General features: G+C 47.5%; 1 protein-coding gene across 1 annotated transcript in view; it reads right to left on the bottom strand.

Moving 5' to 3' along the window:
* The window catches only part of TTLL11 (tubulin tyrosine ligase like 11), a 110,350-nt gene that overhangs the window by 65,060 nt on the left and 21,215 nt on the right, over positions 1–24,075 (bottom strand). The window contains exon 3 of the mRNA XM_056860111.1: positions 19,276–19,765. Coding sequence (XP_056716089.1) covers positions 19,276–19,765 — 490 coding nt within the window. The remainder of the gene's footprint in view (positions 1–19,275; positions 19,766–24,075) is intronic.

The following is a 24,075-nucleotide window of genomic DNA, read 5'->3' as shown; positions in this document are numbered from 1 at the left end:
ACATCATGAGGCAAAAACCCGTGGGGCAAATGCATCTTCACCCCAACTGCTGCTTCTGGGACCCAGCTTGGAGGAGGAGGCACAGACCCTGGAGGCTCCCATTGCTGAGAAACACCTTAACCACTGGCAAAAGCAAAAAGCCTAACAGCAGCCAGCAGGAGAAATCCCATCTGGCTGTTTGCTGTTACTTCCTTTGCTGCATCCTCAGCACGGGGATGGGGGCTAGTCCTCCTGCAAACGTCCCTCTGAACCAACTTCCTTTGTTTGCCACTCATCCCCAAACTAGTTTTACTCAGCAGAGATTTTTTTTCTTAATTAATTAGTACGCTAATTGGGCAAATGCTTTCTTTCTCCACTCCTTAATTGAAAAGGGTGGCATTCACAACAGAAGACAACAGAGGGAAAGGATCTGCGATTCATCACGTTTTTTATTTTATTCAGAGAGGGAGAGAAACAAAACAAGGAACGCGTGGTGTGGAGTGTGTGAAAAAGATTAACTCCCGGGTAATAAACAGTGGCTGGGACACACCGACACACCTGGAATACAGAGGCGGGTGTCACCATGTGCCCCTCTCCAGAGTTCAATGTACTGATTTCAAGTTTTCAATCAACAATGCATTTTAATTAAATCACTTCACAGAGTATTTAAAAGTGGTGGTTTGGGTGGGAGGCATGTGAGTCTTTTGTGTGTGTAAAGTGCCGTCAAGTCATGACCCCAGCAAGGGGCTTTCAAGGCACGTGCTTGAGCAGAGGTGGATAGCTGTTGCCTTCCTCTGCAGAGTCTTCCTTGGAGAGCTCCCTTCCAAGTACTAGGGTTGCCAGCCCCCAGGTACTAGCTAGACATCTCCTGCTATTACAACTGATCTCCAGCTGACAGACATCAGTTCACCTGGAGAAAATGGCCGCTTTGGCAATTGGACTCTATGGCACTGAAGTCCCAACCCCTCCCCAAACCCCACCCTCCTTAGGTCCGCCCCAAAAACCTCCCACCGGTGGCAAAGAGGGACTTGGCAACCCTACCAAGTACTGACCCTGGTTAGCTTCCAAGATCTGACGAGATCGGGCTATACCATGCCACCTTTCCTCCTTTGAGCCATTTTAGCTTAGGAAAAAATGACAACTAAGAAGGGACATGACAGAAAATGAATATAATCATGCACATATGAGGTTCACCCAATGAAATTAATTATAAGGAGGCTCAGGACAGACCATACTAAGTTGTGATTCGCCCAATGCATGCCTAACTCACCTCCATAAGTTGTATGGCTGGCCATTTGCTTAGATTGTATTTTAACAAGGCTTAGGCATATTCCCAGAGGGGGAATGACAACAAGTAGGCACAATAACTATATAGAACCTCCATTTACAGAGGCAGTATACCCCTGAATACCAGATGCTGAGGACCAACCAGAAGGATTTACTTTTTTATGCCCGGCTGTGAACTTCCTGGAGGCATCTAGCTTGGCCACTGTCCAGGCTTCTGGGCCATTCGAGTCTTATGCTCTTCAGTAAAGGTTTAAAATTGAAAACTTGCTTGTCAATCCAGAGCACTGGAAAGATGGAGGCCTGCCTTTGTGCCGCTTTTACAAGCAGCGGAAGAAGAAGAGAGCAAAGCCAGCCAGATTGGCATTCAGGGCTCCTCTCTCATGACATCATGACAAATCAGATTATCCCAGCCAGAAGATAATTAACGTTGAAAGAAGCGCAAGGAAGACATCCACACAGCTATTCCAACAGCACAGCAAGAGAAACAGGCCGCTAAGGAACGTCCAGGAATGCCAGCAAACATGTTCCCAGAGAGCATCAGGAACCTTCCCCACCGCCAAGTAGCCAACTGACTGAGCCCCTTTCCTGTCTTAAGGGGTCAGCGCTCCAGCTTCTTCACCCTCCTCTAGCCTAGGGTTGCCAACCTCCAGGTAATAGCAGAAGATCTCCTGCTATTACAACTGAGCGCCAACCGACAGAGATCAGTTCACCTGGAGAAAATGGCCGCTTTGGCACTTGGACTCTATGGCATCGAAGTCCCTCCCCAAACCCCACCCTCCTCAGGCTCCACGCCAAAAACCTCCCGCCAATGGTGAAGAGGAACCTGGCAACCCTACCCTAGCCTGCCACATGCTGCTTTCAGGTGTGCATTAATGGAAGGTCCCTGCCTAGGGTTGCCAGGTCCCTCTTTGCCACCGGCGGGAGATTTTTGGGGCGGAGCCTGAGGAGGGGAGGGTTTAGGAGGGGAGGGACTTCAACGCCATAGAGGCCAATTGCCAAAGCGGCCATTTTCTCCAGGTGAGCTTATCTCTATCGGCTGGAGATCAGTTGTAATAGCAGGAGATCTCCAGCTAGTACCTGGAGGTTGGCAACCCTATCCCTGCCGCATCTGGGTCCAGTGAAAAGGAAAAATGGATTTGAAAGGCATCTGCATACCAATGGCACCACGCTGCACATCTCCAAAGAATTTTGCTCAGCGGCTTCAGATAGATGCTCAGATGTTTAGGAACCTCACAGGATAATTCCTAGGGGAAGGAACCACAGTTTCCACCAGATGGAATATCCCTGCCAGATAACACACATTCTGGGATCTTGCTCCAAAACAGCAGATTCAGGATCTTGTAGTTACTGGGCAGAAGAAGAGTTGGTTTTTGTACGCCGATTTTCTCTGCCTTTCTAAGGAGAATCAAACCAGCTTACAATCTCCTTCCCTTCCTCTCCCCACAACAGACACCTTGTGAGGTCGGTGAGGCTAAGAGAGTCTGAAGAGAACTGTGACTAGCCCAAGGTCACCCAGCTGGTTTCATGTGTAGGAGTGGGGAAACCAACCCAGTTCACAAGATTATAATCCACCATGTGTGGAGGAATGTGGAGGAGTGGGGGATCAAATCCGGTTCTACAGATTAGAGTCTACCATTCTTAACCACTACACCATGCAAGGGTCCAAAGATGGTCTCTTAATAAAGGAGGAGAGGCATCCAGCAGGAACACCTTCCTTGAATAACCTAGGATCTTTTGGAGAGGCCTCTCCTCTCCTTTTCCTGGCAGCTGGCTGCCAACAGGTTTGGTGGCAAACCAGATTAGATGGGTGTCTAGGCCTTCTAATGTCACCTCTGAGAAACAGTACGATCACTATCACTGTATCTGAGACACGCATAACTCCAGTGTGCCAGGGAAAAGGAGGATACCCCAGAGAGGTCCCAGTGACACACTTACTACGCTACTGACCACAATGGACAGTCCCGAACACCAAGCAGCTGTCAGTTAAGCTAGGCAAGGGTTGAGCGAAGATGTCAGAGCATCCTCAACTTGAAATCAACTGAAATGTATCTGAGCAACTGTGACTAGCAGAGGCTAAGAAGACTTCAGGTACAGACCCGGTTATTAACGTGATCATTACCGGGATGTCAAGTCCTTCTCTGCTGACTCAGCAGAGTGCAACTAAAACCTGCCCACCAATGTGCAAACAAAATACCAACGCAAAGTGAAGCAACCAAGCAAACAACTGCATAAAATGAAATTCCTCTGGGGTGGTCTAGTCATGGATCGCCTACTGAACTTGCTTCCTTTGACTAGCTCCAAGCTTTAAAATGCTAAAATTACAAATATATAAATTTTAATAAGGTGCATATTCAAGTTAAAAACATAGGCCTCTAGCATAGGCAAAACTTTCACATTCAATGTATACAAACATGAACACCTGCGATGTACAATCTTATATTATATCCTTAAGAGCCTGACATGCAACAGAAGGTGAGACATGGAAGCCACGTTCTAGTATAAAAGAAATAAATAAACATACAGGGAGCTTCACTATACTAGAAGGGCTTTTATACATTTGTTTACTGTTCTTTATGATATAATTATATTATCAGGATGCGTGCTAAACTATAACTATATTACTGACCACTGAGGAAGGCCTTCTTAGGCCGAAATGCGTCTGGTCCTTTTTTGGATCCTACTTTGGTCAATATAAGATTGTACATCGCAGGTGTTCATGTTTGCATACATTGAATGTGAAAGTTTTGCCTATGCTAGAGGTCTTATGTTTGTAACTTGAATGTGCACCTTATTAAAATTTATATATTTGTAATTTTAGCATTTTTCAGCTCAACCTCTTCGGTCTGGAATCAGTACTCTGGTTGCGTCCCATTTGGTTCCCCCCCCCCACACCCTTTTGTTGTTTTTCTACCTCCAAGCCTTCCCCATTTGAATATGCTGCCTGCTACTAACCCTGTGCTTTCCTTCCCCAAAGTCCTGGTTGCAACAAGCCATTTCCCCTAGCATTGCCACAAACTTCCAACTGCAACAGACACGAAGTAGGTTTTTGTCACTGATGGAAGGAAGAAGGAAAGATAACCCTAGAGAACTGAAGGGATACCAAAGAAGAAATCCACACTGAGGGGAAATACCGCCAGGAAGCTGACGCTTGGAAGCATGGGCAGGAGCCACTCTGTTTGCAGAAGCAGGGCAGGGATGTTTGTGACACAAAGCCGCCGTCGCCATGGCAAGACGGACAGAGATACAAAGCGTGCACAGCAAGCGGCACCTCCGACCCCACACGGCTCCTACTGGACCTGTATGTGTGTGTGTGTGTGTGTGTGTAAAGTGTCGTCAAGTCGCAGCCGACTTATGGCGACCCTTTTTGGGGTTTTCATGGCAAGAGACTAACAGAGGTGGTTTTGCCAGTGCCTTCCTCTGCACAGCAACCCTGGTATTCCTGGGTGGTCTCCCATCCAAATACTAACCAGGGCCGACCCTGCTTAGCTTCCGAGATCTGCCGAGATCAGGCTAGCCTGGGCCATCCAGGTCAGGGCTGTATATGTTTACTCTGACGTAAATCCCAATGACTTCATTGGGGCTGACTCCCTCAATCAGCTCTGCTTCCTCCTTTGCTGCTCTTTATGCCCAGAACCATCTCCCCCAAAAAACCCTGTCTAATATTTCCTGTCTCATTTCCTTCAAACGCTTTCTGAAAGTCCAGCTTTCCACCTAAAAAACTCCAGCACAACCTACCTCTCACTCATTTCAACTGACTGAAAATTAACTCAAATATATATCCGACTGCATTCAAGTCACAACCATCTCTTATCCTCTTTCCCCACAAATGAATGTTCAGTTATCATTAAATACCTCCACACGCTCATCTGTGTAATTTATTCTAGCAAGTGTATTTTAGCAGCCAAGAGCCAGTATGGTGTAACGGTTAAAGCGTCAACCTAGGATCTAGGAAAGCCAGCCTCGAATTTCCACTTTGCCATGGAAGCTCGCTGGGTGACCTTGGGCCAGTCACTCTTGCTCAACCTTACCTGCCTCACAGGGCTGTTGTGAAGATAAAACAGAGGAGGGGAGAATGATGTTGTCAGCTGATCTAGGTCCTCATCAGGAAGAAAAGCAAAAGTATAAATAAAATAAATATCAAAATAAAAGAGGCTAAGCTATATGCAGCAGCCTGACTAGCTCCGAGCCCGCTCTGAGCCGGGCTTGCTGGGAATGAGGGTGGGCTATAAATATAATAAATATTAAATATGATATAAATATAATAAATAATAAATATAAATATAAATATAATAAATAGCCCTGCTTGCCCCATCTTGTCAGAGCTTGGAAGCTAAGCAGGGTCAGCCATGGTTAGTACTGGGATTGGAGATCTCCAAAAAAGGTCCAGGTTCACTACGTAGAGACAGGCAATAGCAAACCACCTCTGCTCATCTCTTGCCTTGAAAACTCCATGATCTTGGGGGCCTGGTGAGTTGTTTGCAACTTGACAGCACTCAGTTATTATTAAGCCACATGCACAAGGACATCCCTTTGTTCAAATCTCATTTCTGCCATGACCCTCAATCCCCTGCGCCAATATGGTGATAATAATTCTGGACTCACAGGGTTGCAACAAGATTTGGGGTTCGATCCCAAATCTCCGTTTTGCAACGCAGGTATTTGCTGCTCTCCCTCAAAGTCCCCATAGCAAAAACAAGGGCTCCCCCTGCAGGCCCAACTATCCCCACCTAGGCAGCTTTCTGCTTTTTTGAGCTATTTATGCTAATTCAGTGATATTATGCAAATCACATGTGTGGACGATGGTGTCATCTCGTTCCAAAAGGATTTGTTCGGCGGACTGTTCGGAAGCGTTATCCGTTCTGATTAACACCTCCATACATAATCAACAAGGCTCCCGGTTGCACCTCTGCTGGCTTCTTCAGCAAGTCAGCCTGAAATGCTCAGATTGTGTTAGAATAAAATCCAATTTTAGCTGACCTTGTTTCCGCCAGCCTCCCCCCTCGAAGCTGCAAGAAGAAATTCTAGCACCACTCAAAATCTACTGGCACCCCATCACACCCAGAAGCCAAAAAGACTCAAGGGACTATATCTGGAGGGGTCTATGTTTGGATTTTTCTTTTTCTTAAATCTGAGGGATAAGACCGCTCGCACTCATGTGCTGGTGACATACAGGCTAGACTACTGCAATATGCTTTACGTAGGGCTGCTTTTGAAGAGGATTCATAAATTACTACCAGTGCAGAATAGGGCCGGGAACATATGCTTTTCTTTATTATTAATTTAAAACATTAATATCTTGCTTTTCTCCCCGTCAACAAGGCTCAAGGCAGCTGGCCTATTATATTAGGTGCTCTGGAACACAGGCAGGACAATGCTGCTGCAGTCGTCTTGCTTGTGGGCTTCCTAGAGTCACCTGGTTGGCTGCTGTGTGAACAGACTGCTGGACTTGATGAGCCTTGGTCTGATCCAGCATGGCTTTTCTTATGTTCTTATGGCATCACTGAACCCACTTAAAATCTCATTTCACAAAACTGCAATACAAATAACGAGAGCAAGCTGTGTAGCGCATTATAATAACTGCCCTGTATTCATAAGCCACCAAAACCACAGCTCTTCTTCAGAGAGCCTATGAAATCTCTGTGCGGCTGGGGCTTGCCTCACGTACTCGGGAAGACTGCTCCATAAAATGGGAGCAGCCTCTGAGAAAGCCCAAGCAGAAACAGTTCTCAGTGGCCTGAGTAGAGAAACAGTTACTAATCCCTGGTCCAATTATCAGAGCTGCCCTGCGGGCACACATCTAGTACCACCTTCATTGCCAGCCCAATTGTTTCCTGGCTCCATTCAAAGTGCGACTTCTTACCCTTAAAGCCCTAAATGGCCTGAGACCAAAGCATTTATAGCCCTGTCCACAGTCTGTTGTCAGAGATCTTTCTCCCTGTGCCAATACGTCACGAGGGATGGTGGCCAGGAGGGTCTTCCTGGCAGCAGTGCCAGGCCAGAGGAACATTCTCCCACATCATCCTTGGGCAGCTGCTGAAACTGGTCCTCTTTCAGGGGACTTTTAAATTTTTAAGATGTTGCTGCTGAATGGTGGAGTTGCTGTTTTAGGATACTGACTTTAAAAAAACACACGCTGGCACCTGTTAGTTTGAAACTGGTGTGTGTGTGTGTTTTCGATGCACTGCTTGTTTTTAAATATCCATTATATATCAGAGATTGATGCTATTGTATGTTTTTGCAGTATCCCACTGTGGAGAATTGTTCATATAATAAACAAAACAAAAATATGACTGCACCTGGGTTCCAAGAGCATGCTGATGCACCTCCACCAGGAGTCGGGGGGGGGGGGGTCCACCCTGTCTCTGTGTTTGGATTATAGCACAAATCTTACTGGTTTACATGGTTTTCAAGTAGGGCTGCCAGCTCTGGGTTAGGAAATCCCTGGAGATTTGGGGGTGGAGCCCAGGAAGGGTAGTGGGAAGAGCCTCAGCAGGGTATAATGCCATAGTGTCCGCCCTCCAGAGCAGACATTTTCTCCAGGGGAACTGATCTCTGTTGTCTGGAGATCAATTGCAATTCTGGGAGATCTCCATCCCCCACCCGGAGATTGGCAAGCCTATTATTGGGCATCTCTGCCAGTTTGCACTGTCCAATTTGCATCCCAACTAGTGACGCCATCAGCCTGACTGAAAGCTGCTTCTCCATTTGCCTAGACAGGAGGATGGCAAACCAAAGAAGGGGGGGGGGGAAGTATAGTTGTTATTGTCCTAGTTTTAACAACTTTTTTTCATTAAAGAAAAGGTCAGCATCCTTCAGAGACAGCGTTGCATATTCATTCTGTGTCCTCCCTTCCTCCAAGGAGCCATCAGAAGGAAAGCAAGCAGCAGCCGGGCATCCTTCCATCATGCCTGAGTGCTGCTCCAGCTTCCAGTGGCCACAGAGGGGGTCAGAGGGGCAGCAGCCAGGCAAAGCCAGAATCAGAGCCAAGTCAATCTAGGAGGATTTAGAAGAGGGCTTTCATCAAACTAATCTTACTTGTATTCATTTTAATCAGCCAATTAATTAAACCTGCATACACTTGTGTGTGAATGAAAAGGGTACTCCTGGACACAAAAAAAAAAAAGAGAGAGAGAGAGAGGATACTTTATTTCAGATGATGTTTACAGCAGGACCTTCTTCTGCCCCTGCTTCCCCTGCCTTGGGCCTTGAGTGGCTCACAGACCAGAAGGCTCACAGTTCAAATCCCAGCCAATACAGAGAATGAATGAACTGCCAGGAGCCAATTTTTTTTTGCCGTCAAGCCATATCTGACTTATGGAAACCCCTAGTGGGGTTTTCAAGGCAAGAGAAGTTCAGAGGTGGTTTGCCATCACCCACCTCTGCGTCACAACCCTGCTTATCTTCTGAGATGTGACCCTGCTTAGCTTCTATTCCTTGGAGGTCTCCCATCCAAGTACTAGCCAGAATCGACCCTGCTTAGCTTTTGAGCTGTAACAAGATCGGGCTAGCCTGGGCTATCCAGGTCAAGGTAGGAGCCATATGGTGAGCGTTCATTGTTTAGCGGAGGAGACAAGGAACACCCTCAGCCCCTTAGGGGAAATGAAGCATGTAACCCGTTAGCAAAATTGGGAATAGGTTGGCAGAGAAAGAGCTCCGACCCCAGAGGGCAGTGGGGGAAAACAAAGGCCTTCCGGTCTTGTGAATCCAAACAGTTTCCTCTTCTTTAATTAGCTACCCACAGGAAACACTGGACTGTTTCTCCCCCCCGCCCCCCCGCCCAATCTCCCGTCAAGGAGTGCTATCAGCTTCCAACACAAACGCAGTGGGAGAAAACTTCACGCCTGGTTATGCTGCCAATCAGAAAGGCAAACGCTCCACAGAGACTGACAGCTCACACTTAACTCAGTAGCAAGGCAAACGGCTTCGTGGATTCCAGCTGTTGGCACCATAACATTAGACATGCCAGTCACCTTATTTATTAATGGCCATTTGCCTTATTCATTCATTTACTACGTTTATAAGCAGCTTTCTGACTATAAAGTCCTCAAAGTGGCTTACAACACTTTAAACATATGTCAGTATCCTCCATCTCTCCCCTCTCCCCACCCCATTCGTAATATTAGTTCCTGTTGCCAAGTAAATGTCTTAGCTAGGGTTGCCAGCTCCAGGTTAAGAAATACCTGAGATTTGGGGGCGGAGCCTGAGGAGGGCAGGGTTTGGGGAGGGGAGAGACTTCAATGCCATTTTCTCCAGTGGAACTGATCTCTATCAGCTGGAGATCAGTTGTAATAAAGGGAGATCTCCAGCCACCACCTGGAGGTTGGCAACCCTAGTCTGAGCTCTTTTTCCAGCGGGGGGGGGGGAGCTGCAATGTCCTGACGGTGAAGCAATGAGGAGCCACAGAAAGCATGTATTTAATTCACAAAAAGCCCTACAGTCCTTGGCCTCCGCCCAGCCATGCCCCAAGTAGCATAAAGACATGCATGTCATGATTCCACGGGAGCTCTTGGACACAAAATTTAGCTTCCTGAGAATTACTTTTAAAAAAATGACATTTCTAGCCCTTAGGGTAAGTTTGAAAGCATAAAATCCGAACAAGAATTCCAAGGACTTATTGAACTCATCTACAACTAGCAAAACCGGCAACAATTAACACAAAATAGCAGAATAAATTGCATAAAAGGAAAAAATCTGCTCGGAGAAGACACAGACTTGGTAGCTAGGGAGAGAGCAGGCAACTTTTCAAACTAGTGATTTTGAGACCAGGCAACTTTTCAAACTAGTGATTTTGCTACTTTTAAAATGCTTGGTGATTTAGAATATTGTGTGTGTAAAGTGCTGTCAAGTCACAGCCGACTTATGGTGGCCCCTTTATGGGGTTTTCATGGCAACAGACTAACAGAGGTGGTTTGCCAGTGCCTTCCTCTGCACAGCAATCCTTGTATTCCTTGGTGGTCTCCCATCCAAATACTAACCAGGGCTGACCCTGCTTAGCTTCTGAGATCTGACCAGATCAGGCTAGCCTGGGTCATCCAGGTCAGGGCTATTTAGAATATTACTTAATGTATATTAATTGTTTTATGTGATGACTTTGTAAGTCAACATAAACTTTCTAAGGAAAAACAAATGATATCAGCAGCAAACAAACAGATTTGCCTAGCAAAAAGTCACCTGTTCCCAAATGAGCAGACACCAACATTTAAGCAGCTCTTTTAAGACAGGTGGGTACCAGGGAAAGGGCCTTTTCAATTGTACTGTCCAGTCATTAAAAAAAAAATCTCAGTGCTTCCCTTCTATCAATTTACAAATCATCGACAAACCAAAATAACACATTATTATCATTTTTGCTCTTATTAATATTGCTAATAATAGCAAACATTTGTGTAACAATTACAAGTGTTGGAAGTGCTGCATATGCATTATCTTGTTGTAGTCTTTACTAACTACCTTGTAAGGTAAAGGTCCCCTGTGCAAGCACCGGGTCATTCCTGACCCATGGGGTGACGTCACATCCCGACGTTTACTAAGCAGACTTTGTTTACAGGGTGGTTTGCCAGTGCCTTCCCCAGTCATCTTTCCTTTACCCCCAGCAAGCTGGGTGCTCATTTTACCGACCTCGGAAGAATGGAAGACTGAGTCAACATCTTGTACACAATGCTCATCTTGTACACAATGGAGCTTTACATGGTCCTTGGGCATTTCATGGCCCTTTGGCTCCAACAGTTATCTTCTTTCTCCTTCTTATTCACCATCGAGAGAGGGCTCTCACCCGCAACCAATCTGTTAAATCTTTAAAGTGTCCCAAGACTCCTAAAGATGATTCTCCAGTAGCATCTCTCCAGCAGAGAACACTCCTTTTGCCTCCCTCCCTCCCATGCTATTGATCCTGTCGTGGAGGTGCGCCCTTTTTAAAAGGTAAAGGTGCAAGCACCAGGTCATTACTGACCCATGGGGTGATGTCACATCCCAACGTTTACTAGGCAGACTTTGTGTACAGGGTGGTTTGCCATCGCCTTCCCCAGTCATCTACACTTTAACCCCAGCAAGCTGGGTACTCCTTTTACCGATCTCGGAAGGATGGAAGGCTGAGTCAACCTTGAGCCAGCTACATGAAACTGACTTCCATCAGGATCGAACTCAGGTCGTGAGCAGAGCTTTTGACTGCAGTACTGCAGCTTACCACTCTGTGCCACGGGGCTTTTACCTTGTAGGGTAGGCCAGTATTATTATCCCCACACTGCAGATGGGATATGAGAGGATATGAGAGGGGGGCCAGCCTAAGGTCAACTAGGGAGTCCGTGGCAAAGGCACAATTCCAACCAGGTACTCACTGCCTGCTTTGTAGCTCATCTATTGAAAATCCATTAAAATTTACAATGTCATATAAAACTGAAGAGGATCTTCAAATCAGGCCAGGAGAAGTCCAACAGTCAATCAGTCACAGTGAATGAAGAAGGAGTGGGAATAAAACACAAAAAAAACCCTGCTTTGTCAAAGCTCAGGAAAACAGGGTAGCCTCAAACACAACAAAGCAGGTACCAGGTGGGTCTCCCTTGGGTGAGACTTGCATTAACAGGGTCAACCATAGAAAATTCTCTCTCCCCAATTGCTAGACACCTAACCTCTGATAGCAGAGGGCTTCCAAAAATGATCTTAGCAGGGTGACCAGATACAGGCAACAGTAGGCAGCCGTTCAGGAAGCCTAGTCCCAAACCATTTAGCAGTGATGATTACATATTTGTCGTTCCAACTTGAAGATCCCTGTTTTGAATTCTCTATTGTGCAGATCAAACCCGTGATTCCTCTTTTTCCCTCCTCAACATTTTCTGTCTCCTTGGACTGAAATTTTCTGGTAACATGCATGCATTTCTCAATGCTACTTGAGAGCCAATAAATATATGTATAAAAGGTGCACGAGGTACGTGTAAATACCGTGAACATTGCCTACAAACATCACATGTATCCACAATACAAACAAAGCTACAAAGCCAACAACAAAAAGATTGACAAAAAAGAGAGACGGGAGAACAATAAACAAAACGGGGAGTTCCTCATCCCTTCACTTTAGGGCCCCAACGGTCACATCCGGCAGGAGAGAATCCTCTCCCTAGAGAACTCTGCTCAGCATATTCTTAGCTATGCTTGAAGTGCAAAGTAGAAACGGTTCCCTTTGCTTTGTGCTGAGATCTCAGCTTCTGTTTCTATCTTGCCTCTTGCTGTTTTTACCATCTGTTATTTAATGATCAGCTGCTGATTATTTTTATTGGCTGCTGTTTGTTTATTGTTTTATTAGGATTTGATTAGGGCTTGTTTTTTTAATTTTACTGGAATCTGCTTTGGGGGGGAACCTCTTTATTAGGAAGGGGGAGACGGGATGTAAACGAGTAGTTGAAATATTTCAGTAAATTTGGCTGATGGTCTATCAGCTTCTCTCTTCAAACGATCCCAATGCCAGCATGAGCCGGGGCTCAGAAAACTTCCCTTATGAGTCCAGACATAGAATCCTACAATCATAGAGTTGGAAGGGGCCATACAGGCCATCTAGTCCAACCCCCTGCTCAATGCAGGATCACCCTAAAGCATCCCTGACAAGTGTTCTCCCAGCCGCTGCTTGAAGACTGCTGAACTATTCTCACTGTAAAGAAAAATTCCTAATGTCCAGCTGGTACCTTTGCACTTGTAATTTATACCCATTATTGCGAGTCCTATCCTCTGCTGCCAACAGGGACAGCTCCTGGCCCTTCTCTAAGTGACAGCCTTTCAAATACTTAAAAGACAGCAATCATGTACCCCCTCAACCTCCTCTTTTCCAGACTGAACATCCCCAAATCACATAAGCCATGAAGTACCTTATACTGAATTAAATTCTTGGTCCATCAAAATCAATATTGTCTACTCAGATGGGCAGCAGCTCTCCAGGTTCTCAGGCAGGGGTCTTTCAAATCACCTACTTGCCTGGTCCCTTTAACTGGAGATGCCAGAGATTGAACCTGGGACCTTCTGCATGCCAAGCAGATGCTCTACCACTGAGCCACAGCCCCTAACTTTCCTCGTAAGGCTTGGTCTTCAGGCCCCTGATCCTCCTCTTCACCCTACTCTGCCCCCTTTCCATTCTGTCCACATCCAGCGTAGTGTAGTGGTAAAGAACGGTAGACTCTAATCTGTAGAACCAGATTGGATTCCCCACTCCTCCACATGAGGGGCAAACTCTAATGTGATCAACCAGGCTGGTTTCCCCACTCCTACACATGAAGCCAGCTGGGTGACCTTGGGCTAGTCACTGAACTTTCTGAACTCTCTCAGCCCCACCTACCTCACAAGGTGTGGGGAGAGGAAGGGAAGGAAATTGTAAGCCGGTTTGATTCTCCTTAAAAGGCAGAGAAAATAGGCATATAAAAACCAACTCTTCTTCTTCCTCTTCTTGAAGTGAGGCCTCCAGAACCTGACCAATGCAGTATAAAGCGGGACTGACATCTTGCAATTTGGATGTTATGCCTCTGTTGATACACCCCAAGACTGCATAAGCCTTTTTTTGCCGCTGCATCACACTGACTGCTCATATTCAGCTTGCAGTCCAGCTGTACCCCTAGATCTTGTTCACACATGCTGTTACCCAGAAGTACATCAGAACATCACTCCAGTTATGGGCTCCTGAGAGTAGTACACACTTTTCTTCCCCTCCTACTCTTCAGTACACCCAACCTGAGTGCCTAATTGGAAGTTAAGAGAGACACAGATGGGGCTGCCACCAATCCACACCTTTCTAGTGTAAAGCCCAGCTGAACACAACATATACCCTGCTGTCACTGTGGAGTACATTCCACCTGCTCCCTCCTCAGGACACTAGCTGTCTGCAGCAGGAGGTGGGGCATTTTACCCCACAATGACATCACAAAGTCCATTGTCTTCCAGCAGTCACTATGAGGATGTGAGGGGGAGAGGCATGCAGGGAAGGTATCCCCCCTGGCAACATCTGCTTAACCCCTCAGTTTTGTTTCCAATGTGAGTCACATGCTTTTCTCAGAGGGTCAGGCTCCCCACTGCTGTTTTGAAGGCCTTTGACACCACAAAAAGGTCTTTATCACCCGCATCATTGTTGAACTTTTAAAATATTTGACAACCCCCTTGAATGCAGAATGATGTGCATTCCAAGAAATGCAAGCAGTCTTGGAAAGTTCATTTGGTCAGAGAGCAGAGAAGCAAATAAAATGGGGAGGGGCTGTGGCTCAGTGGTAGAGCATCTGCTTGGCATGCAGAAGGTCCCAGGCTCAATCCCTGGCATCTCCAGCTAAAGGGACTAGGCAAGTAGGTGATGTGAAAGTCCTCTGCCTGAGAACCTGAAGAACCGCTGCTGGTCTGAGTAGACAATACTGACTTTGATGGACCGAGGGTCTGATTCAGTAGAAGGCAGCTTCATGTGTTCATGTGATGTATGGCCAGCATCAAGTGCAGCCTGAAACGTCAGGGCAGAGAGAGACCAACACTGTGTGTATGTATACCGCAATTCTGAGAAAATGAATGGAAACACAGAATGCTGTACTGTTTTTCAGAACCATTCCTGAGTATCTCAAGTTTTCTTTTTCTTTTTTTTAATGCTTGGAAGTGCGTCTACAAGAAGAAGAAAAATGTGCCGTCAAGTCACAACTGACTCATGGTAACTCCATCTACATTGTATTCCAAGCATGAGACAAGCAGAGGTGGTTTGCCACTGCCTTTTTCCACGTAGCAACCCTTGATTTTCTTGGTGGTCTCCCACCCGCTAACCAGGGCCGACCTTGCTTAGCTTTTGAACCAACTGCAGAACGCAAGGGGGTGTTTGGCACAGAATTGGAGTAGTTTGGGGAAAATATTTTTAAAACCTTTAATGTGGAGTATGCACAACTGTCAACAGATCCTCGCTTGCTTTGAGATGAAGGAAATACATATGTCAAAGCTCAGCAAAGCCCTCTGTCAGTCTTTCAAGGTGTCTATCAAAAGAGCTGTGAAGCTGTAGAAACTAGCCATAAAGACCCAATTGAGCAGAACGAGTTCTTGTGGCTAAGTTGCGGGGCAACTGGCTGCCAAGGACTCCACAGCACAAAGCTTGCTCCTAGGAACAGTCACAATGGGACAGGAAGAGGTGAGAACAGAATGGAAAACCCACAAGAGCAGCGCCTGGAGGCAGGCAGGTAGGATAAGGAAAGAGAGGCCCCAAGGGAGAAAAAAGATGTTGAGGGAAAGGAAGGAAAAGATTGACAGCCCGTGTGCATAGCTGCAACTCTATGGGAGCACTGACTGGTCACACAATTCAACTTATGAAGATCCTCAGCTTCTGTTTTATTGTAAAACGAGGCCAAATGTCTAGCCCTTGGGCTTAAAAGTTGTTGGCAGTGGCCAACATCTATTGAAATGTCAGATGTTAGGTGGGTGGCTGGAAGAGATACCCACCAGCTTGGTGGTCTTAAGCAATGAGCAACTGGGGCAGCTGCCCAGGCCCCATACTGGAGGGGTCCCCAATTTCCCCTAGACCCTAACAGAGGGAAAGAAAGAAGAGAAAACCTCTGCTCTCCTTGCACTGACCCCATTTGGGGCTTGGGCAGTTGGCTGCTGACATTCACACTTACCCAGTCCAGAGCTTGGACAGCTGTCTCTGATGGTGCTCATGTTGCACAGGGCGAGGGCTGACCTGTGCTTGGGCCCAGGATGGCCATGGGGAGGCTGGGGAGGTGTTCCCACTGCAGAGGAGATGGCAGCCCAGCAAAGATGCCAGGGGGCAGGGGTGGTGGCAGTGATGATGGGCCTCATCCTGGATTTTTGGGCAGGGCCTCAGAATCACTTTTGCCCAAGACCTCCATGGCTATGTTAAAATGAGACGGAATGTTGGGGACTGAGACAGACAGACTGAGAGGTGACACAGCAGTTCTGCATGTATAGAGCGTGGGGGGGGGGAAGAGATGGGGCACCACAATTTTGATCTTACAACAAATATGACACACAAGTCCCTAGTGGGATGTCCTGATAAGACACCCTTTTCAACAACTACTTTGGCACGAGCCATACTTTTGGTCTAGTTTCACTGCATCTTGGACAGTTACCCAGGAACGACCCCCGTTGGGGGAGGGTGGCCCCTAGCTCCACATCAGAATACCGGCTTCGCACAGAGAAAGCCCAAAAGACTCTCAGCAAAGGCAGGACTGGCCTTAGACCACAGGGTGCTCCAGTTCACACATGCCTAATAATCCACTTTCAATCCACTTTAACAATTGTTTGCAGGTGGATTTTTTATTATTTAACCAATTAATTAATTAATTACATTTCTACCCCACCCTCCCCAGCCAAAGGCCAGGCTCAGGACAGCTCACAAGAATACCAAATATGATAAAAACAGAATAAAAACATTAAAACTACAGTTAAAATAGCTCAATGCCGTTCTAATAAGTAAGGGCAAAGATGCCCAATGGCGCCAAAAAAGCGAATATCTGGCTGCAGCCAGGCAAGCAGGTAGACAAGTCCCAGGATAGTCTAAAACAAGGAGGGGGGGGAGGGTGTTAGGGATGTCAATATTTATAGGGAGAACTGTAGCTGGCCTCAACCATAGGCCTGGCAGAATAGTTCCGTCTTGTAGGCCCTGTGGAATTCTTGAAGATCCCACAGGGCCCTAATCTCACTGGGGAGACTATTCCACCAGGTGGCGGCCAGGGCAGAGAAAGCCATTTCACACAGTAAAATCCAGCTTCAAAATGCTTTGAAAGTGGATTGAAAGTGCATTATTCGGCAGGTGCGAAAGTGCCCAAACCCTCATCCTCATTTCCTCTACTTTCAAGCACCTGAAGCAATCGGAGCCTCTCTCCGCCCTCCAGGCAGAAGACGCAGACCCAGGGGGCAGAGCGGCAGCCAGCCCGGGGCTGAACTTCATTAAAGACCGGTCTGTGTTTTTACGAGTAACTGGAGGGTGACCGTGGAGCGCCAGGCCCGCTTTACGCACAGTTGCCTGGCAAGTGCTGCACGGCGGGGCAAGTCCGAGCTTCGCTTTGTCCACAGGACATCCAACACAAACAAGACGGCTTTGCTTGTTAAGCCAACTACCAGAGGAGCGCATGCATTTGCTAGCGATGATATCACAATCGCTCAGGCAAACACCCTTTGTGGCACACACATAACAGTATGGTAATTTCCCCAGGAATATCAATCTGTCTGTCTACTTATCTATCTGTACCACTGGTTCCCAACCAGGGGTCTGTGGACCCCCAGGGGTCCGCGAGAACTAAATTAAGGTCCGCGAAACAAAGTTATAAACCCAAAATAAATTAATATTTTCAATTAAAAGTTCTCTATTATAAAAATATATATTCAAATATTATTCTAAGTTTAATGTTTAACTAACAGTTATGATTAAAGTTTATTTTCAAATTCTCAGAATTTTAATTTTAAACCTTGGGGTCCCTGCACCAAACAAAAAAGTCCTAGTGGTCCCTGGTCAAAAAAAGGTTGGGAACCACTGATCTAACATTAACTTCACATTGGCCCTGGAGGTTGGAGTTGCCAATCTTGCAAGAGGAACTGTTGGCACTTGCTGGTTGCAGCTGCCGAGCAGAGGGTAGAGGAGGACACCCGTGACAGAGAGCCCGAAGCCGAGTTAATGGGCTCATCTGTCCTTAACTCTGACCCAGAGGAAAGCCTGGCCTTTGCCCTGGAAAGCTGCTGCCGGCCATAGTAAACAACACTGAACGTGGGAACGTGGCCTCGTGGTGTAGTGCCTGTTGTTGTACACAGAACTCCCTGGTTCGGTTGCACCATCTCCAGGGACAGCGAGCATATATGCATGGGAGGTTTTGCCTTGGGTTTGCCTCTCTCTAGATCACTGGTTCCCAACCAGGGGTCCACGGACCCCCAGGGGTCCGCGAGAACTAAAATAAGGTCCGCGAAACAAAGTTATAGACCCATAATAAATTAATACTTTCAATTAAAAGTTCTCTATTATAAAAAATATATTCACATATTATTCTAAGTTTAATGTTTAACTAACAGTTATGATTACAGTTTATTTTCAAATTCTTGGAATTTTAATTTTGAACCTTGGGGTCTCTGCACCGAACAAAAAAGTCCTAGTGGTCCCTGGTCAAAAAAAGGTTGGGAACCACTGCTCTAGATGCACATTTCCCCCATCTATATAAATGTGCTCTAGATGCACATTTCCCCCATCTATATACTATCCATATTCTTAAAACTCAAAACCAAGCCCCCAGAACAGCCTGGGGGCTCAGAAGCATAGGGGCGGTCAATTCCCTTGGAAGGGGGCCTGTCATCCCCACCCCAGAACACTTCTTTGAGCTCCAGGGGCTGTCAACCCCCTTGGGGGGGGCTGCCATCCCAGTCCCAGAGCAGCCCATCTGGGCTTAGAGGCCTTCCCGGAAAACCCACCCCCCTTTTTTTCTTTTTCGCGCTGCGGTGGGTTTCAACGGGGGCCCCGCCAGTCACCCGGCCCTCCAGGCTCAAACGACCCGCAACGGGGCCCGGCCTCCTCTCCCACCGCTTCTCCGGGCCGGCCTGCCGCGCGTTGGGGGAAAACGCCCGGCCGCTTGAGCCTCCTTTCTTCCCTGTTCCAGCCAGGATCGAACGCACGAACGTTCTTCCCTGTTCCAGCCAGGATCCAGCCAGGATCGAACGCACGAACGTTCGTGCGTTCGATCCTGGCTGAATCCTGGCTGGAACAGGGAAGAATGTTCGTGCGTTCGATCCTGGCTGAACGTTCTTCGAACGTTCGTGCGTTCGATCCTGGCTGAACGTTCTTCGAACGTTCGTGCGTTCGATCCTGGCTGCATCCTGGCTGGAACAGGGAAGAAAGGAGGCTCCAGCGCCGCGCGTTTGCGCCCTTTGAGCCCATCCCAGCGGGTCGGGCCTCCAGCAAGCTCGCTCTCGGGAGGGGGGATGGCGCGGCTCAAGGGCCTGCTCGGCGCGCGAAGGTGGCGGGTTCGATCCCCGGGCTCTCCGGCGACAGGCGGCCTCCAGCCCCGCAGCCCCGCCGCTCACCTCTCTCCAGCGCAGCTGGCGCAGGCTGATCTTGAGGGCGCCGAGCGAGGTGCGCGCCTTGGAGCTGTCCACGGCGACGGCCCGCCGGAGGCGCGGCGGCCCCCTGGCCCCGCCTCGCCGCCCCCCCTTGCCGCGGGGAGGCGAGCCGGGGCCCCGGGCCGCCTGGGCCGCGCTCGCCTCCTCTCCGGCCGGCGGCTCCATCCCGCCGCTGCCTCCGCCTCCTCCGCTCCTCGGCCGCCTGGAGCCCGAGGGGGGTCCGCTGGCCGAAGCGCCCCGGCGGGGCGGGGGAGCCGACGCCCCGCCTGCTCGCCACGAAGCCCCGGCGGCGGCTGCTTCGCAGGGCATCCCCCCGCTCCGGTCAGCGGGGGAAGGGGAAGGAGCCCCGCGCCGCGCCGCGCCGCCCGCCCCGCAGCCGCTCGCCCGGCCGCTTTGCGCACAAAGGCCCCGCTCGGCTCTGCGGTGGAAAAGCCTCTTCTTCCGACCCCCGCCCCTTCGGAAGATGAGCGCGGAAGATAATCACGGGAGGGGACAGCGACGGTCTGCCTTGCAGGGCTGCTGGAAGGGTCGGGGAATAACGACCCAAACCGGTGGGGTTTAGGGACTAGAAAAGCGGCCCCGGACTAACCCTTAGAGCGGCTCCTCGTCTCTCCCCTGGACACCACAGGCTCTTCTGCAGGCCACGCCGAATCCCAACACGCCAGCTATTCACATGGACATACTGTTCACGTTGACATACTAAGGCTTGTCTGAATTCACTCTCCTCTACTTAAAGACAGATGGGTTCACATTCTAGCTGTATCTGAAGAAGTGAGCTGTGGCTCACGGAAGCTCATACCCTGCCAGAAAATATTTTTGTTAGTCTTTAAGGTGCTACTGGACTCTGGCCCTTTGCTACTACTGCAGACAGACTAACACGGCTACCCACTGGGAATTAAAGACAGATGGATTCACATTCTAGCTGTATCTGAAGAAGTGAGCTGTGGCTCACGGAAGCTCATACCCTGCCAGAAAATATTTTTGTTAGTCTTTAAGGTGCTACTGGACTCTGGCCCTTTTCTTCTACTGCAGACAGACGAACACAGCGACCCACTGGGAATTATCATCAGCGGAACAGGCTTCCTCGGGAGGTGGTGAGCGCTCCTTCCCTTGAAGCAGAGGCTAGATGGCCATCTGTCAGCAGTGCTGATTCTATGACCTTAGGCCGATCCTGAGAGGGAGGGCACCTTGGCCATCTTCTGGGCATGGAGTAGGGGTCACTGGGCGTGTGGGGGGGAGTAGTATTGAATTTCCAGCATTGTGCAGGGGCTGATGACCCTGGTGGTCCCTTCCAATTCTACGATTCTGTGACTGAAAGGCCCTCTGTTCAACTCTAGCCTCTGTCCCAAATTCACCAAGTGGCCTTAGTAAGCACATGCAATGTGGGTATCCTTGTACTGGCTGCCATTACAGGGCTGTTGACCAAATAAGGATATGGTGGAAGATTTCCTGTAGTTGAATATTGAGCTTTAATGCCCTACAGAACATCATGATAAGGAGAACCAGGATAAATTAAATAGCATCGTTTGCAGACTAAACAGTGCCCAACTGGAACAATTATGCCTACTTGTTCAACAAGTACAGGTAACGAAATTTTTGAGTCTGAAGTAAACCCAGTTCTGATCAGGTTGTTCTTTCTTTGCAGGGTTTGGAACATTCACATGCTCACAATCACATAGATTGCACAGGTGACCTTTGTCTCTCTTTTCATGCCACATTCTGCAGAAGCACCTCTACTGGAGTACATTCTTCTGGGAAAGCATAGGATGGGGAATATTTTCCTTAATTTCTGACCTGCTCAGCAGGTTCTGCAACATAAACTTCAGCCAAAGTTCAGCACTCTGATGTCCCATTGATCTCATTGGTAAAAATTAATCCCATGCTCAAAATCTTGCTTACTGAAATCAGTGGGGCTCCAAAGTGCTCAACTTTGACTGGATCAGAGCTACAAAGAAATGGGCACACATATTCAGTGCGCACACCACAGGTGCAAATCCCTTGGCTTCATAACCAGAGCTGAGCAAGTTGCTCTAAGATCCAGATGCTTGAAGAACACTTCTAATGAACTCCACCCCTATATAAGCTCTCTTGAGTCCCACAATGGAAGAAATGCAGGGATGTGATAAATATTCATTTGCTGCCTCTCTGTACTGAATGACCAAACAGTTGTATGATGATGCATAATAAAGGACCCTGGTGGGGCCTTGGAAACAGGATAGGGTCAAAATAGGCTCAGCAGCAGCACCCAGAAGAAAGGAAAGAAGGGTGGAGGTGGAAACTGGGGTGGATGAAGCAGAAAAGGAAAAGAAGGTGTGGACGGGATTCACATAGGGCAAGGGATAGGAGGGAGCTGCAGGTGACAGAGGGGATATAGGGCAGGGAGGGGGGCTGTGTCTTCCCAAATGGATTTTCCACTTTGCAGCCTGGCCAGGCCTTGGGCTTTTACCTTTCTCAACATACCTTTGCAGGTCTGAATGTCACTGTTCTACCAGGACGGGGTGGGGGGAACCTTCAAAAGGATTGTGCAACACCAAAGTGCTGAATTAGAAATCAAGAAATTAAACACCTTGCGTCGTCCTGGCTTAAACTGACATTTGGGATTCCTCATTATAATTTCTTTTTCTTCTTTTTTAAATTTTATTGGAAAACAACAATAACAATAAACAATAACAGCAACTAAAAGAGGCAGAAAAAAGGCAATCTCCATGATTTAAAATACAATATATCTATATAAACAATAACAACAGGATTCCTATGCTACAGCTTATTTGTCTTCATATTAATCGTTCCGTCCTGACTGAGCACAATGCATTCCCCTTTCTCGCCCTTATTTATAAAATCTCTATTTTGTTTATAGTTTGTGACCATAACTCATCTAAACTTATTGTATCTCTATTTTTCTGAAATGTTATTAGCTTAATTAAAACATATGTTTCTTTAACCAGCGATATCTTTGGAGCTGATTTTTGTTTCCAATATCTGGCTAAGTCATTATCATTTCTAATAACACTTTTTTAATAACTTCAACAGATGGTTCATAACATGTTGTCTTATACCATAACCCTTTACTGATGTTGGTCAATTTCCGCATGCTTCAACTTGCCTCACTATTAAATAGTTTGTTATTTACTCTATTTTATTGCCCTTTTGTTTATCTTCAGCACGTTTGAGAAAGGCTCGATTCTCTGACCTCTCCCAACATCCATTAATCTACCCAAGCAGCTCAAGTTCCCACACAGAGAATCTCATCTGATTTATTATGTTTCTCTCTGTTCATTTCCTCTTTCTATGCCAGCATGGTGCAGTGGTTAAGAGCTGCAGACTAATCTGGAGAACAAGTTTGATTCCCCGCTCCTCCAAACGAAGCCTTCTGGGTGACCTTGGGCTAGTCACAGTTCTCGCAGAACTCTCTCAGCCTCACCTACCTCACAAGGTGTCCATTGTGGGGAGAGGAAGGGAAGGTGATTGTAAGCTGCTTTGAGACTCCTTAAAAGTAGAGAAAAGTAGGTATAAAAACCAACTCTTCTTCTCTTTCTCCCTACACTTCTGTGATCATCTGTTTCTGAAATTGCTGCAAATTTATTTCTTGTCACTGTGTCTGTAGTTCTGTCTCATGAAAACTCATACTGGAATAAATGTTAGTCTTTAAGATGCCACTGGACTTCTGTTTTGTTTTGGCTACCCTATGCTGGTCTGCATGTCAGACTTTCCACAAAAGATGCCCAGGGACGATGAGCAATGAAAGCCTGCAGGTGGCGCTGCAGCTCCTGGCAAGTGCAGCAGCCACCGCTAACCTGAGTAATTAACAAAGAAGCTGTCCGGAATTTTCTAGAGGAGGAGCCAGAAAAAAAATATTCTGGACCTCTTGTTAAAGCAGGTCACGTCCTACACGTCTGGAACCAGGGGTGGGCTGGGGTTGCTGTTTTTCAAAATAACAGGGCTGGGAGCAAACACACAGGCCATTTATTCATGGAAGGTTTTGCATTGGATTTGTCACTCTATAGATGCACATTTTCCCCATCTGAATTCTCAAAACTCTGCATAGCGGCTTATTGTTGAGTTTTGAAAATATGAATGGGGGAAAGGTGCATCTAAAGTGTGGCAAATCCAATGCAAAACCTTCCATGAATAAATGGCCACAGAGAAGAGCAACTTTTGTAAATGAAGCAAGTGGAACAGTCTGCCCAGGGATGGCAGGTTCTCACATGCTGTGGTGCATGGATTAATAAAAAACTTTTTGCAGGTAGTGTCACAGAAAGCATGTGCATTTCAGGGGTTATCTTTGTGAGGTCATCTTTCCGTGTGAGTAATTAATGTGCTCTGCGGCCCATTTCAGGCTTTACTTGCATCTGATAAGGTGGGTTAGGGTTGGTCCAGAGAAACCTTGCTAGAATAAAAACTTGTAAATCTTTCAGGTGCCGCACAAAGGACCTGTTTGCCTTTGCCGCAGTGGTGTGGCTGCTCTCTGGCTCCCCAATCAATAGTTTCCTACTTTAAGAAATAACTACTATCGACTTGCCCAGATGTGTGTATCCTGCCTTCCTCCAAGGAGCTCAGAGCAGCATGCACAGTTCTCTCCTCTTTCATTTTATCCTCAGAACAAACCTGTAAGTAGTTTGGCCCACAATCACCCAGCAAGCTTCATCGGCTGAGCAGGCACCTCTCCCTCCCGTCCTAATCCAACTCCTTCCAATGGCTCTCCATACCGGTTTATGACTTGACTCGCTGGACCAAGGCAGAGATCCAGCTGGTGCAGCGTTCTGT

Source organism: Euleptes europaea, chromosome 14 (assembly GCF_029931775.1).
Source record: "Euleptes europaea isolate rEulEur1 chromosome 14, rEulEur1.hap1, whole genome shotgun sequence".
Classification (NCBI taxonomy): Eukaryota; Metazoa; Chordata; class Lepidosauria; order Squamata; family Sphaerodactylidae; genus Euleptes; species Euleptes europaea.
Note: the sequence above shows the minus strand (reverse complement) of the source record. Positions and strands in the feature narration are given on the sequence as shown.